A 16966-nucleotide genomic window follows, 5' to 3' on the forward strand; every position below is an offset into this window, starting at 1 on the left:
TACTGGCCACAAAGCTAAAGAACTAGCCAGGGCTGTCCCTGCCTAGCTTCCAAGCCTCAACCAAATAGGGCTAGCTTGGGCCATCCAGGGGTATAGGAAGGATTGAGGGGGGGGAGTTTAATAATCAGTAGGGTCAACACAACGCCCCTAAAATCAAGCCCCCACGGGCCTAAACACCCAGCCACGCAGCCCTAACACAACCCCCGACACCCCTCCTTAACAGGAAAACCACAACACAGCCAAAGCCTGCAATCCAACATCATGCTTCCTTGCCCCGACGCCACGCGATCCAAATAGAGACGGCAGCCACCCGAAGCCCAATCCCCCACGCTGGCTGAGAGCTTGCAACGCTGCTCTCATACCAGTGATCTTCGAGGGACTGACAGTAATGGGGGGCGGAGGCTTACAGAGGCACGCTTAAGCCCCGCCCCCTAAAAGACACACCTAAAGCGTGCCTCACCGTCTGCTCTCCCTCCCGGGAGGCAAACAATCCCCGCCAGCCTAGCTGCGAGGTGGCAGGCTGACGGAGATCCAAATCTCTGTAGTTTGGACTTGAGCTGTATTTCTGGGGGATCCATGGGTGTAGAGTAGTCAGGAGATCCTATGATTGTCTGGTTGCCAGAAGTTCTTGCTCTTCAGTGTTGTCCAGGGTGCACCACGAGGTGAGCTAGAATTGCACTCCAAGATGTGGCTGATGTAGGCTTATCCAGAATAAGATCCCGACACCCAGCAATAAGATCTGCACAAATCCTGAAATCACAACATTTCAAAATTTCGTTACATGGAATGAATGGTTGCAAACATGGATGCAATCAGTTCCATCCAATATCCATAACCTGATAAATGCAAATGAGAGACCTTCAGTATTTGACTTGCTATGTAAAGTATGGAAGACAGCTAACATACTATAAACGGACTTGAGCAGCTGTGCAAACCTGTTGTTGAATGGGGCAAAATACCAGGACCCAAATGCGATTGTGGTGCAGCCCACCAAACTATTTTCCATGTCACAGGAATATGAGCATGATGCTTTCCAGGGAAATGTGACGGAGCTCTTTGAATTCTCCCCAGGTGTAACTGAGTGGATTGAAAATCTAGACATTAGTATTTTGGAGGATTGCCCAATCGGTCTGCATACCCGTTGTACCAACTTGGTTACATATTATTATATACTTCCTGTGTGTAGCTCTGCCACACGAGAAAAAAATGGGGGGGGGCAGGGCCCACTTGGAGGCTGGGTATATCTAGCCCTTAGCTCACCCAGAAAATGAAATAGACACACTAACAATTCTGATCCTTGTATTGGCCCGAAGTTTCTGTTCAAGATATTCCCTTCGCTCGCCTTCGTCTCCCTCCTACAACAAATCCCCCTCCCCCTCGCGTTAGGGCTGGCTGTGTGAAGATGGGAGGCGGGTCCCTGGCCTGGAAGGAGGAGCCGGAGGTGCCTGCCCGGCTGCTTGCGAGAGGCATGGACGAGGGTTTGGGACAGGACGAGGGAGGAGCTGGCGCGGGAGGAAGGGTGTTTTCTGGCACCGTTTCCCTGTTTGAGTGACTCAGGCAGGAAACTCCAAGGTTCGTGCGGCCCTGGCAAAGGAAAGCGGCCCGGGCGAAAACCACTCGCTAAAGTAGCAGCCTTTGGCTCTTGCGCCAGGTGTGGAGCCCGAGGGAGCTGAACTCCCGGGACTCGCTGCTCTCGAGGGTGGCTGCAAAGGGGGAGCGGCGGGCCTCCTCGCTCCGAGACTGGGTGAGAGAAACTTTCCTTGTTTGCGCCTTCCGACTCTTCCCCTTAACCGCCCTTGAAGAAGGCTCCATTCTTTGCCAAGCTAGTATTCCTTTCTTGCCTAGGGTCCCCGGCGCCCGGGGGAAGGCTTAGGGCGGTATACAAAAACCCTCTGCAACCTTCCCTCCCACTGTCTGGCCTAGGAGGAAGGACGTGTTCCTATGGGGCTGGTCTTTGAAACTCGGGCTCCTGAAAGGAAAAACTCGTTTCTTCTGTTCCGCCCTGCCTTGCCCTGCCCTAATCCATTCACGAGAGACGCTGAAGGAATACGAAATGTTGGCTCCAAGAAAAAGCGATTGGTTCAAACCTTTATTCAGTTGTGGAGTCTTGAAGTCGTGGTTTTTGTAAGCAAATAGCCCGAATGGAATAAAATGGTCGTCTCCCAATTTGCAAGCATTTTTGGTTAGTGGAACGCAATTTTTACTTACCAGAGGTGACCACGCAAGGGTTATTTGCAGAACTGCCTCAGTAACAAAGAAATACGGATTAGAATCCCCGTTCACGTAAATAAGATGTATTAAAGAACGTCCAACAGGATGATGAATTTAAGGGATAGCTAATGTGCATTTAGATATTTTACATTTGTATGTTGATGGCGTTCACCAGTCTTTAATCAATGTGAAAGTTAGTGGAAATGATTGATTGAAAATGATCTGGACAGAAAAGTGTGCCTTTCTTTGACAGTTTCTTAAAAACTCAGCACTGTGAAGTTTTTACACAATATTATAATGTGTAGATGTTTTACATAGGCTCAAATCCTGTGATTTTTAAATTATCAGGATTGTGAGATCCAGCATGAGATACTGGAATTCTTGAGTTCTCTGCAGTTTAGGTTGCCAGTTAGATGTGACTGATCACATGTGGAGCTAATATAATGTGCACTGATTAGCTTGTCTGATGAAGGCTGGAGTTCAGATCGCATTCAGTCATGAAGCTCAGTGGGTGACTCTGAATCATTTACTTTCCCTCTCTTTCTGCTTCACCTGCTTCACAGAGTTGTGGTGAGGAGGAGAAGGGAAGAAATATGTATGCCAGTCTGAGCTCCCTAGGGCAGGATAAAAAAGTAACAGTGTTGATTGCAGGTCAGGTTTCAAGATAGTGTACATAAAGCCCTGACCTGGATAGCCCAGGCAAGCTCGATCTTGGAAGCTAAGCAGGGTTGACTCTGACAAGTACTTGGATGGCACAGAGATCCTTGGAATACCAGCAGTCAGGAGGACAGGGGCAGGGTACATAAGTCAGAATAGTGTTCGCCTTGACATGGCATTGTTTATGGGGATGTCTATGCAGCTTCTCTGGAGACTTGCTTCCTGCAATAGATGTAATTGAGACAGTAATTTTTAAATGGCTGATAGTGATTTTTATGACTAATTGTAATGGTGTTTTTTCTTAATGCCTCTTTACAATGAAATGTTACATGTACTCTAAAATATGTTCAGTTTTAATTTAAAAAACTGGTATAGAAATGAATATGAGGTACTTCATGCTGTAACTGTAGAATATTTTGTTTTAAATGTTCACCAGCTTTTTGTTTGAGTGGTATATGAGCATTATGATAACTGCACTGTCTTGGATGTGTGGAATGGTTAGTTTTTCTGCTACAAGTAGTGGTCATGGTTATGTGTAACAGATTAAAAAAACATTAAATAGCCCAGATCTGAAGATCTGTTAACCTTGCTGAAGCTAAGGAGCTCTATACCTGTTTGGTGCTGGAATGAAAGACAAGTTCATGAGCTTAAGTTCAATGGAAAAGGCAAGAGATAATTGTAATAGGTAAATAAATATTTAGGTACCCAAAATAATGCAGAATATTACACTAAAATAGTGAAAAGATGGTCTTTCACTGCAACAGAAATGCTTATTTTCTGGTCCTTGAGGTTTTCTTGCCATTATTATTTGTTACTTTATTTATATTCCACCTTTCTTATATTTACTACTTCATTTATAGCTCACTTTCTTACTAGCTTCTTGTAGTGAATGTGTAGAGACAGGCAGCTTCCTAATAATGATTGCTGGGAATAGTCTTCTGCATGTGTTTGCCATTTGTATTTTAACATATAGGGGTACAACCAACAGGTCACTGTGAGATACAGTATTCAGTGCTGTCATCAGCCTTGGTAACGATTGTGCCATTTCAGATTGGAATTTTCTAGGAAAAAATTTGAATATGACCTGTTGAAATCTGAGTAAGGAAGTATAAGGGTATAACTCTGCTTAGGATGATACTGCGAATCTGCCCAATATTACTGACTTTTATTATGCCATTAATAATTTTTATGAAACAGTGCATTGTCAGTGATGTAGCCTGCTTCTAGGCAGTGTGTTTACAGATGTGTTGTGTTGGTTACTTTTACTACTTAAATTAATACAGGCATGAGGTTTATTTAACACATTATCTCTGTGTTACATACTATTAGAACTGCTCACAAGTGGCTCTCTGGTGTTTGTTCTGCTACAGTAGTCTTCAGTCCAGCTAGTGATGTGAGGAAAAACTCATCAAGAGAAGTGAGTTGATGGAACCTTTTATGCTGCTTTTGCAGTACATAGTGTACCTTTCCCCTTCCCTTTCCACCTTCATAGGGCACCCTCAGACTTATCTCTTTTTCCAGTGCATGTTCATTTCTTCTGTTCTTAGATCAGAAAGCAAAAGAGGGGAAGGCCTGAAGATGAGTTGTTAGCTTGTGGAGCAATTTGTATGTAACTGTGTAAGTGGTCTTTAAAGGTTGTTTGAGAAAAATTAGGCCACATCCAAAGATCCTCCTACATGGATATGCATACATTGCACATGCAGTTTAGCTCTCTGTATAGATGCTGTGATCTTGGGTGCAGAATTGCAAGAGCAGCATTAGTTCTTTTTCTGCTTACAGGCTTCATCCTTGACATACACAGGGCCCTTGTTCACTTCACTGGAGTAGTGGAGGTTCGATTGTGTTAACTGTACTCATAATTGTTTTAATTTGTGAGGAGAGAAACCTGCAGAGTACACTGTACTCCGTACATAACTGAAAATAAATTGTTAAGCTCTTAATGTTCCGTGGCCAGAAGGAAACCCTCGCCCCCAGTTTTTTTTATTGTTCTTAACTGAGTACAGGAAAATATTTCCTGGTATTTGAATGAATTCCCCCTCCCCCCCATTTCCCCATAGGAAAAAGTGTCCTTACTTAATATGGTTAATACAGAATTAAAAAATGGTAAACAAAAATGGTAGACAGAATTAAACAAATTAGACAAATGGTAGAAGAATAAAATAATTTGGAATGAAGTTGTGGAAATTCAGGTTGACATCTTATTTTAATTATTTACAGTATTTATAGTCTGTCTTTCTCACTGCCACTAAAAGTAGATTACACAGGAAGTCAATAACATTCCATATGAACACAAGTCTAAGCACAGAGTAGGTTCATATAGTCAATATGAGGAGACATCTAATGAACATAGGATTAGGGTTACTGAAATCTGAATGAGCATAGCATAATACCCATCAGGCAGAGTGTTGATTATAATGAAGTAAAGTGGTATTATGTTAATAAAAAGTAGCGAAGTTCAACAGGTTCAACTGATAATTCATCCTATCCACACAGGTATACTATACAGTCCCTTTCCCTTTATAAAGTGTGTTCCTGAACTTAATCTGTTATAGTATAATCCTAATACTGTATAGAGGAGCTCTCCTCATTTTGAATAATGACAGGAGCATGGGAGACTCCTCAGGTTATTCCACAAGGCAAGGGCCACAACAGAAAAAGTAGATGTATCCTGTTTTCAGTGTGGTACCTGCAGAAAGTACTGAACAGACAAATGAAACATGGGAGGAGATGCAGTCCTCTACAGGTGAGAGTCCAAGGCCATGTATATGATAGTAACTGGTAGCAGATGGACAGCCAGTGGAGTAACTGCAGAATGGGAGTAATTTGCATCTAGCTCCTGTTAATAATCAAGCTGCGGCATTTTGTACCAACTGGAGGCTCTGTCTTCACTTCAAGGGTAGACGCATGTAGAGAGCATCACAGTGGTCTAGTCTCTGTGCTACCATGGCATGGATGCAGGTGGCTAGTTTGGCTGAGCCAAGGTAGGGGTCCTTCCATGTTTGATGCTGAAAGAAAGCATTTTTTTTGCTGCTGCATTAACTTGCTTTTCCAGCAGTAATGCTGGATCCAATATAATTTCATGGCTCTTAATCAAACTAGCTGAATTCCATCAAAGGTGGGAAGAACAGTGAACTGGGTACGTAAAGCTGTATGCTGCTTCCCACATTTTTGATGTTAAATGTTAAGTCATGGCAGAGGTGATCCACTGCTTTCTGTGTTTATAGCTGTGAAGATAAGGCTGTCTTTAGGTAAAATTTCCTTCCACCATATAAAAGTAATACAGTTGAGAATTCAGCACTGAAGAGAGGGATTGAATAAGGGAGACTATAATATTTCTGGAAAGACTGAGTTTTCCTAGCCCAAGACTATAACTTGGGATCTGCTGTGGAAAACTTTCCAATGTAAGACTTTGGACATTCTGAGTGTTCAGGAATAAGGGTCAAACTATATAATACAACATACGCAAGTCTATCATGGGTTCTTGTAGCCATATAGCAGCTGCAAGTTCCTGATGAGAACTTTGTTTAAAAGCACCATAATGGCCTAATTCAGACCAGGACTGTCTCATGTGGGGATAAGAGACTCCTGCCTCTCTCCACTGTTTCCTCAAAACAAGAATCTGATGGTGCCATTTCATTTCTGGGAAACAGTGCATGGGGAAAGGAAGGAGGCCCTCTTCCCTACTACTGTCCTGATCTGAATTAGGACCCCCACAGCACTTTTAAATGAAGTTTCTGCTGGGAACTCACAGCCGCAGTATGTCTACATATCCCTGTGGTGGATTCACACATTTTAACATGTATTTTAGGCCTAAGATCCTGAGAAAAACACATCCTTGAATTTTGATAGTAGTGCATAGATAATTGTATACTTATTTTTTAGAACTATTGTTCATTACAATTAGAAATAAAGGAAACCTGGGATATCTCCTTTAATTGCCAGCTGTTTAGCTCTGAGAAGCATGATTACTACTGCTACATGGTACAAATGAAACCTGCTTTGTGGTATTATGTGTTCCAGTTTAGCCAGTAAGAGTTTGTCTTTAATTAAATGAGTAGTAGTAAATTTTTGTTGAGGGCAGAATGTTATGTTCCATCTGCTTTGGCTTCAGTGTAAAACTTAAAACTGACAGCTGTAGGTATGATTTATTTATTTATATACCCTGCCTTTCTTCCCATTGGAGACCCAAATCAGCTTACATCATTCTCTTCTCCATTTTATCCTCACAACAACCCTGTGAGGTTAGGCTGAGGGGTGTGACTGACTCAAAATCACATACCGAGGTTCCATGGCATAAGGGAGATTTGAACCTGGGTCTCTGATTCTAGTCCAGCCCTTTAACCCGGGGGGGGTTCAAACTTATGGCCCAGGAGGCAAAACTGGCTTGTCCAAGGCTCTTATGTGGCCCATGAGCAACAGGTGCAAAGAGTGAAGGCAGGAGGCTGCTTGGAGGGGGGAGCAGACACATGAGTGTACACAGTGAGGTGTGTGTGGTCAAAGCTGTCAAGAAATTAAAATAAATTACTAGGGGACAGGTATGGTATCCCTTGGAAAAAACGAGTCTTTTATCAAATACATTTATTGGGGCTTTTGTGGATCCTCTAGTAAATCAATTGCTTTTACTCCTGGGAATCAATTGCCTTTGTATTTTGAATTAAAAAATAATACTGTTAATTGGGTTTGCCTGTGCCATTTATAAAGTTTATATTGTCAGTACCTGGCATTTTATGTCAGACATGACTCAGCCCGGCCTGACAAAGTAACATTTACATCTGATCTGGCCTTTAAAAAAATGAATTTGATACCTCTACTCTAACCACCACACAGCACTGGCTCTTCACGGTAAAAAAAAAAAATCACAGTATAATTTGTAGTTTTAAGAGAAGCCCTCTTGCATTCTGGTTAACAATACTGAATAAACCTGCAATGTAGAATAGATGTGGGTGAGTGGTAATCTGCTTTAAAAAACCCCCAAATTACTATAATTGTGCAGATGGGTTCTTTTTCTTGCTTCTCTTCCCGTCAATGTTTCTTGTATACTTAGTGCTTAAAAAAAGGAAATATAAGAAATATGCTGATCTTTAGTGCTGAAAAAAGTATAGTTTTTTTTTTACTTTGTAAAAAGGGAACTAAGAATGAAATTCATAGTTACAGCCATGTCTTGTGTTGAATCTGAAAGCTTTGTCTATCTGAGAGCTTTGTTTGGATTTGGTGCCCAACAAGCCAATTGATGCTATCTGAATTTAAATAGATTGGTTCCCATTGAAGTGAAAATTATGGTAGTATTAAAGTAAAAGCTAGCGTATCAGGCTTCTGTTTGCAGAATGGATCTTTCCAGCTTTTCCGTATTCTGCAATCCCCTTGTTATCTGAAATGCTTCTTCTGAGATCAGGAGACACTCAGATACTGCATGGGTTGTTATGTGCAGGGCTATAGTTCAAATGAGCCTAATAGCTTCAGGGCCTGAGCAAGTGTTGAACCTTCAAATAATTTAATCAAACTTTAGTTGAAAGCTGGTGTGGTGTAGTGATAGAACTGAGACCTGGAACCAGTTTGAATCTCTATTCTGCCATGGAAGCTTGCCAAGTGATTCTGGGCCCATTGCAGTCACTTAGCCTAACCTACCTCCAGGGTGGTGGTTGTGAGGATAAAGCGGAGGAGCAAATTAACCTGCCATATATTGAATCGGACCATTGGTCCTTCAAAGTCAGTATTGTCTATTCAGACTGGCAGTGGCTCTCCAGGATTTCAATTTGAGGTCTTTCACCTCACCTGCTACCTGGTCCTTTATTAGAGATGCTGGAGACTGAATCTGGGACTTTCTATATGCCAATAAGATTCTCTACCACTGAACGACGACCCCTCCAAAAGGAGTAGGGGAGAATAATGTTATAACCTGCCTTGAGTCCCCGTAAGGGAGAACAATAGAATATAAAAAGTAAGCAAACTAATATGTAACAGATCAAGTTTCATTGTGACATTTCAGTCATCTAGAGATGTAGCATGGTCTTCATGTTTCCTAGTGGTGATGGTTGGTGCTTTAGCTGATTTCAGGCTTGAAACATAGAAGTGTGTTTTAAGCATTATACAAACTTCCACCCAGATAGTCTGCATGGCAAATACTACATTACAACATACTTTACAGTCTCATGGGTGCAATGAAAAAGCAGAGCAGTATTTTGAACATGCCTGTCAAACTTTATTCCGGTATTCAACTGCAACAGCATGTTACAAACATACTAAAAACCAGAAAGTGCCCACACTGGAAAATTAAACTAAAAGCGTTAGTTTACTTGTCCAGCTGTTTAATTACATCTCCTGCTTGGATCTGTATTAAATTCATTAAAGGTTTGTGATAAGGACCTAGCCAGAATAATATGTTGCGAGTTGACCATATTTAGTCTTATCTTGTCAATGAAAGAGAGCAAATAGGTGTGCTATATTAATTTTGATTTCTAAATTCGTGTGCACAAATTCCTGGTTTGTATATGTGACCTTGGTGGTTGACACTGGTAACAGGTGTTATTTTTCTGAGCAGGTTCCTTTTGTTTTTGGGGTTTTTTTTTTAATTATGCAGGCACATGCTCAGACAAACCATTTTGAGCTGAGTCACTGTTTCTGAATTAGTGCATTTATGCTGTTATAAGCTGGCTGCAAGATGTACAGTGGAATTGTCCCTCATGCTCAAAATGTCAAGATCTGAAGAGTATAATCAAGAAAACTTCATACTGTAGAATAAGAGTGGTGAAAAGTGGAGGCTGTAGAATGCAGTCCTGGGGATATGACCACCTGTGCAAGGAGACGTTGGAATTGTGCAGGATTTTATGTTTAGTCAGTGTTCAGTCTGTGAACCCCTCTGCTGTTCCAAGACTCAGCAATAAGACATGGTGGGGGAGGGGAATGTTTTTACCTTGGTGTGGAGAGCTACAACAATCCTACCACATCTCATATTTATGTCCTTGCGAAAGGCCTTTCAACCTCAAGAAGTTAGACACTGGGACTATGGTAACATTTTCCCCTAGACAATGCAGGTTGTGCAAGATGAGGTTCTCACAATCATTTTTTATATAATAGGCACCAATTGTTTTGTATGCTGAATGTTTCTGAATGATAATATGGGCTACATTTTTGAAAATGTAAATGTGCGAAATCACATATTTCAACACCACATTAATCTATCTTGGTGAGATTTGCAAAACCATATAATTGGATAAAAACATTGGGTTCATGTTTGTGTCAAATATAACACAATTTTTAAAAAATCCCATCAAGTCACAGGTGACTTACAGAGATCCATGATGGAGTTTGCCATTGCCTGCCTCTGCATAGCAACCCTTCACTTCCTTGGGTGGGGGGGGTGTCTCCAGTTCAAATATTAACCAGAGCCAATCCTGCTTGGCTTCTGAGTTCTACTGTGGAACATGCCATAGTTAGTTAACTTGTCATGAACATTACCAGTTTAAAAATGTTACTTTTTACAGAATCAAAATGACTGCTCAAGTTACCTTGGAAGATGCTTTGTCCAATGTGGATCTTTTGGAAGAATTACCACTACCAGACCAACAACCATGTATTGAACCCCCGCCATCATCCTTGCTTTATCAGGTATGCAATGCATAAAAAGTTTTTGTTGCTGTTGTTGCTTTAAAATGCCCTGAATTACTACCATTTGCATAATTTTTCTTCAATACTATTCATCATTTTGGTACATTTTCTTGTCTTTCAGCCCAATTTCAACACCAATTTTGAAGACAGGAATGCATTTGTCACAGGCATTGCAAGATATATTGAACAAGCAACTGTTCATTCCAGCATGGTAAATATTAAACAACAGCAGTCTAACAATACTTACTGTAGTAAAAGGGAATAAGAAAACCATGTTAGTGTTTTTATTTCAAGCCTATTCTTTTCTATAAACATGACGTTAAGAATTAATCATTTTGCTGTGCATGCTTATGGATATATCCAGGGTCACTTTTTTTGTAAGATTTTACATGTTTCATATAAGTAGCTCTGAAATCAACTATTTCATTTCAATTTTATAATTTTAAAACAATATTATGGCTGCTGCTTATTGTTGCACTGTATTTTTTTAGATGAGGACTTAAACATCAGTCTATAGGAGTTGATAATAAACTAAAAATCTGGGTTTCACAATCTAGTATGTAGAATAATTTGTGTGTTGTGTCTGTGCTAAAGCAAATTCAGCATTTGAAAAATAGTGTTCCAAAGTGATGCAACTGTTCTTATTCAATTATTGTATTTCATGGACATTCTTATTCTGTTGTGCCTACACTAAATTTTAAAAAATTCACTGCTTATACTTTGTTTCCTGTCGGGAAGAGGAACATAAAGAGCTACTGTTTGCTGCTTCTTAAGCCCAGGAGTACGATGATAATGTGATTCTTTGCATCTCTTAGTTCTAATACCGATTTGATATCCCAGGATTATTTAATACGTCTGAGGTCTTTGTTTTAGCAATTCTTGAACCAGTCACAATTATCTTTAAAAACAAAGATGTGTGCTTGCGAATAAAAGTTAGACTAGCTTCCTAGTGAATATGTTTAGCTTTGGGATATTATTAAAAATTATTTCAGTCACTGTTCTGACAAAGCTTTCAGTTGCATTTTCTCTGAAATACAGCATGCTACATAGATCCAGGTGCGGCAACTGTGTTGGTCTGAAGCAGTAGAACAAAGTTTGATTCCAGTGGCACCATTTAAGACCAACAAGGTTTTATTCAGGGTATAAGCTTTTGTGTGCAAGCACACTTCTTCAGATAGCAAAACAGAATTTCCTCAACCATTAAACTATCTGAAGAAGTATGCTTGCACACAAGAGCTTATACCTTGAATAAAACTTCATTGGTCTTAATGGTGCCCTTGGACTCAAACTTTGTTCAGCATGCTACATGATTAGTATCTTTGTTTTGATCAGTTACTCTACCCTTTTGTGTAAACACCAGGGTTTTTTGTATGTTTTAGAATGAAATGTTGGAAGAAGGTCAAGAGTATGCCATTATGCTCTACACATGGAGGAGCTGTTCAAGAGCCATTCCTCAGGTATAGCAGCAAAATCAGTGTTAAGAATTACTGTTTTCTTACTGTTCCATAGGTGGCCTCTTATGCTTTGGTGGTTCGACAGCTATTAGATACCTTGGAGCACTTTCAGAAGGAACTCTAACCTCCTCCCCAAAGGGAATCTTAGTTCAACAACAGACGGAATGAAGCTGCCCCAAAAAGAGCCGGCTGGAAATAGAGCGCCCGGGAGCTTCCCAATGGCGCTTGGAAAAGGGGTGGGCTGTGGGTGCCCAGGCAGCGTCTGGAGTGCTCACGCGCCCTGTCTGCAGCTCTTCAGTCATTTTATGGCCTTCCAGACGGCCGGGGAGGCACCTCAGAGGCGCCCCAGCAAAAAAGCAACACTTTCAAAGGCAGATGTGCGCATGTAGATGCACTTTTTTGGTCCGCCTGCCACCCGTCCCCAGGTGTGGCTTTAAATGCCTGTCTGTTATCACCCTTAGTGTCTTTATTATTATTAATGAGCCTAATTCAGTGTGCTACAAAGATGACAACAATGACCTATGGTGTAATGCCTTTATTGTCAGGAAATAATTGCAATATCCACTGTGTTTAAAATGCTGAAACTGGGACGTAATCTATGACATGTATGTTGAACTTAATGGAAAATATTGTTAGAACAGCATGTGGGAATTGTCACCTGTAGGAGGCTAGTGGATGGGAAGGATCCCTTCAGGTAATGAAGCAGCACCAAACTGAAACTGCATCCCTCCTTTCTCAGTGAGGAGTTCCTTCAACCTCCCCCATCACAAATCTGTCTTTTAAGCTGTTTGCTGTAGGGTCCCCTGATTTGAGTTTGGATCTGATTTCTTTTTTGATGGTAACAGCAGGCTTCTAGAATCATTCACTTTTTACCCATGCCCTGTTGCTTGTCTTCTCACCTTTGCTTCCTGTCAGCCACAAAAAAGTGAAAACAGGAAGTGTGTAACCCTTGAGGACAGCCTTTGCTGTCAAGCAGTAGCAAGAACACCAAAGTAACTCTGCATACCCATCTCATGGAAAGCTTAGCAAATCAAAAGATTTTAAAAGGCCTGTTTGCATACTTCGATACATTGCAAAGACTAACTTGCAAAATATTGCACTAGATGAGATCTGTAATCCTTGTCTAGTTGTTCTGAAATAGCCTTAAAGTGCAATCCTTAGCATTTGAAGAAAGATGGGGGCTTTCCTCAGATATGATGGTAGGTCAGACAGCAAGTACAGTCATATAATCAATGTCCTCCTGACTTGTTTCCAGCAAATTTTATTGGGCTCAGTTTTGTTGTTCCCAGAATGTATTGCTGTAGATAATGCAGAAGCATTAGGACCATCATTAGGATAAAATATTTTATATAGTCTGATAATCCTGGAAGCTGTTTCTGAAAAAGTTTCTGAAAAACTTTTGTGGCAAAGTTAAATTTCTAAAATGTGTAAAATGTTTTGAAATTGGTAATATTTTTGTGTGAGTCTTACAGCTGGTGAAGAAAGGTGCGTGCAATATTCCTGCATAGTTTGTCAAACCTTTTCCCTTTCTTTTTTAGGTGAAATGCAATGAGCAGCCAAACAGAGTGGAAATTTATGAAAAAACTGTTGAAGTTCTAGAACCAGAGGTCACCAAGCTGATGAATTTTATGTATTTTCAGGTAAATGGATGTTGGATGCTATTCAGTTCTTTCTCCCCATTACCTCCCACAACTGCCCCTGATTTAGCATTTTTCATGCCTGACCCATAGGCTCTGTGTTTGTGTGTGTGTTTAATAGGCAGTTTTGCTCTCAGTCTTGTATGAGATCAATACAATGAGTGGGCTATTACTAATAGACTGGATGCCCTGAGGAAAAAAACTACTGGAAGTGGAAGCATCCCCAATGAAAACAGAGGTTCCCCTGAAAAGCCATTCAAAGGAAATAAAAGACTTTAAACAAATTCCCAACCATTTACAGACAATTTCTGTTAGCGATAAAATTCTGGTACAAACTGCCCACCCACCCAACAGTAAAGTTGGCAATGGGAGAAAAGGGTTTTTCACCTGGAAACAAGTTATCAAATGTTTTGAAGAATGGCTGCATCTTTGATGAAGCTGGACATTTGAATCTTATTTCCTTTGAGTGACTAGAAGATCGATCCTCAAGGGGGAGGGAATTGGGGCAACTAGCTAAACTCTTGTGTTGGAATATAGCGGGTTGGACTGCCAAAGTTTATGATAAGGGGTTTATGGATTATTTGCGACAATTTGATTTTTTTTTGCAGAAAATTTGGATGTTGGAAGATTTTGATATATCTGGTTATTTTGCTTTCCACATCCCAGCAACACCGAGTAATAAGGGGGGGAGACCTTCAGGTGGTCTGGCTACCTTTATTTCTACTGCATTAAATATACAGGCTAAAAGAATTTATTTACCAAATGATGGGGCCATTGCGGTACACTTGAGTTGCCCAAAGCATTCTATGATGTGTCTAAATTGTTATCTACTTCCACAACGGTTAAGGGGCCAAATAAGGAAAACATCGAATTTGATGGAAGCCAATATTGTTCATTGTTTACAAAAATATCCTAACGCAAAGTTAATTATGGGAGGGGATTTGAATGCAAGGTTGGGGGCAAATGATGAGATCCTATTTGACAAGTTTGGGATAGATCCAACGGGAGGGGAAGATACGAATGGCTTAAATGATCGATGTTCACTGGACTCAGTTGTGAATTATGCAGAGTTATGTTTAGTCCAGCTGATTCACAAACTGAATCTTAAGGTCCTAGATGGAGTAATTCAGGGAGATCATCCTGGGCAATACACCTTCTGGTCTGGTAGCAGACATTCTACTATTGACTACCTGATAACCATCAATGATATGCTTGCAAGGTTAAAGTGCCTTCATATTAAAGAGAGAGCTGAGAGTGACCATCTGCCTCTCAATTTAAGTTGGGATGTAGGGGCAGTCCCCCTGCATAATGCCCACGGTACCTTTCTAGAAACAGAAAATATACCAGGTAGGCGGAAAATCAACTGGTGTTCCAAGCTGAATGATAAATTTCTATTATGGACAAAGTCTGATATAGGGAGAGTTATTCATAGAAATTTATCTTCACTGATGGTGGAGGAGGGCTCTAACCATGAGGACTCTATTCTTGATAACTATGCTCAACTAACGGCCCATTTATCCTCATTCCTGTCACAGGAGATTAGTAACTCCCAGTCTGTGCGCTCCCATAATAAAAGCTGGTTTGACAAGGAGTGCATGCAAGCAAAACAGAGACTTATTAGGAGCCTTAAAGAATTTCATAGAGCACCCGTGATTGGAAATAAGTTAAAAGTACAAGCTAATAAAAGGGCCTATAAAAATCTTTTGAGAAGTAAGAAGAACACTGCCACACAGCTTAAGTGGAAGATATTAATAGAGGCAGCTAAGAACAAGGATCATAGGCAATTCTGGAAAATAGTTGCAGGTGCTGAGAAAGTAGTATATAATCCCCGCAAGAATATGGGAAAATCATTTTGAAGAACTATCTATATAAAGGAGATAACTTGGAACCTTTCCCATTGTGGGATCTGAATACTACTACAACTTGGGTTCCAGTTTCATCCGAGGAGGTGGAATTTTATATTAAAAATCTTAAAAGCGGAAAAGCCCCAGGTAGTGATTATATTACAGCAGAGCTTCTAAAAGCTAATTTAGACTGGTGGACCCCAATTTTGGCTAACCTCTTTACATATATTGATCAAACAGGACAAATTCCAGAGGGATGGGGGCTGGCCATAATAATTCCGATATTTAAGAAAAATAACAGATCCGATCCCAGTAATTATAGACCTATTAGTTTGATAAATATCATATGTAAACTGTACACCAAACATTTATGTATGAAATTATGTAGATGGCTAAAGCAGGAAAAGATCCTTAAACCTGAACAGGGGTTTTTTATAAAAGGCCGTTCCACGCTAGATCATTGTCTTGTTCTAGATTATTTAGTTCAAAAATACACGCATAACCATAAGGGAGTTTTATATGCTGCATTTATGGATCTGAAAGCAGCCTTTGATTTGGTTGTGAGGGAAAGATTATGGGCTAAATTAAATCAGACTACCCGTTTTGATCCGCTCGCATCAGCAGTCCTTTTTTGGTAGATATACCTGGACTCCCATGCATCAGAGGATTTGTTTTTGTGCGTTGAATCAGGTGGAGTTAGCTGCCCATATATTTCCTCATTGTCCTATGTATGATGAAGAGAGACAGCAGCTGCTGATACCGCTTCTCTCACATTTTAAACCATTGGCAAATTATTGTAAATATGCTGAGGAACAAGTGATGAAGTTTTTATTGGCTGCAAATTATGAATCCGTCTCACGCAAGGTTGCTAGGTATTGTTATCTGGTAATTAAAAAGCGTAGATTGTACTGTAAGTTGAGTTATTAGTGAAGGATTAGTTCGGTCTGGAATTTTAGGAATTATGGCTGTAACTGTCTATTGCCATGTTCTTATACTGTATTATCTTATATTATTTTGTATGCTGATCTTTTGACTGTTTTAAATAAACTTTGCTTTTTGCTTTGCTATATTTTCTCCCTGCCCTTTTTAAATAAAAAGCCTTTTATTCAAATCTGAGGGTTCTTCTGAGTTTGCACAATCATTTACCCTAGCTCGCAGAAGTCTCCTATTATAGATATTTTAATTGAGGATATGTGTGTGTTAAACATGGCTAGTAAATATGCAGTGTGAATTACACTCCATGCTTTTTTCCCCTGAAGCATGAATTTCTTTACTTTTTTAAACAGAGAAATGCAATTGAAAGATTCTGTGGTGAAGTGAAGCGATTGTGCCATGCAGAGAGGAGGAAGGATTTTGTATCTGAGGCCTATCTCATCACTCTTGGAAAATTTATCAACATGTTTGCTGTTTTAGATGAGCTGAAAAACATGAAGTGCAGTGTGAAGAATGACCACTCAGCCTATAAACGGTGAGGGGAAAGAGTTATATATTGAAACATCATGTGGTCTCATAACTGATTTTATGGTGGTGTATTGGTAAGGAACCAAAAAGGAGGTAC

General features: G+C 40.3%; 1 protein-coding gene across 2 annotated transcripts in view; it reads left to right on the forward strand.

Annotated features, from left to right (window-relative positions):
- Positions 1-1460: 1460 nt before the first annotated feature.
- The window catches only part of LOC132590675 (cytoplasmic FMR1-interacting protein 1), a 67633-nt gene continuing 52127 nt past the window's right edge, over positions 1461-16966 (forward strand). For both annotated transcript variants that reach the window (XM_060263645.1, XM_060263644.1), the window contains exons 1-6: positions 1461-1744; positions 10350-10473; positions 10595-10684; positions 11853-11930; positions 13466-13567; positions 16695-16876. In XM_060263645.1, coding sequence (XP_060119628.1) covers positions 10357-10473; positions 10595-10684; positions 11853-11930; positions 13466-13567; positions 16695-16876 — 569 coding nt within the window. In that variant the 5' untranslated portion in view covers positions 1461-1744; positions 10350-10356. The remainder of the gene's footprint in view (positions 1745-10349; positions 10474-10594; positions 10685-11852; positions 11931-13465; positions 13568-16694; positions 16877-16966) is intronic.

The sequence above is a fragment of the Heteronotia binoei genome, unplaced genomic scaffold (assembly GCF_032191835.1).
Source record: "Heteronotia binoei isolate CCM8104 ecotype False Entrance Well unplaced genomic scaffold, APGP_CSIRO_Hbin_v1 ptg000532l, whole genome shotgun sequence".
Lineage (NCBI taxonomy): Eukaryota > Metazoa > Chordata > Lepidosauria > Squamata > Gekkonidae > Heteronotia > Heteronotia binoei.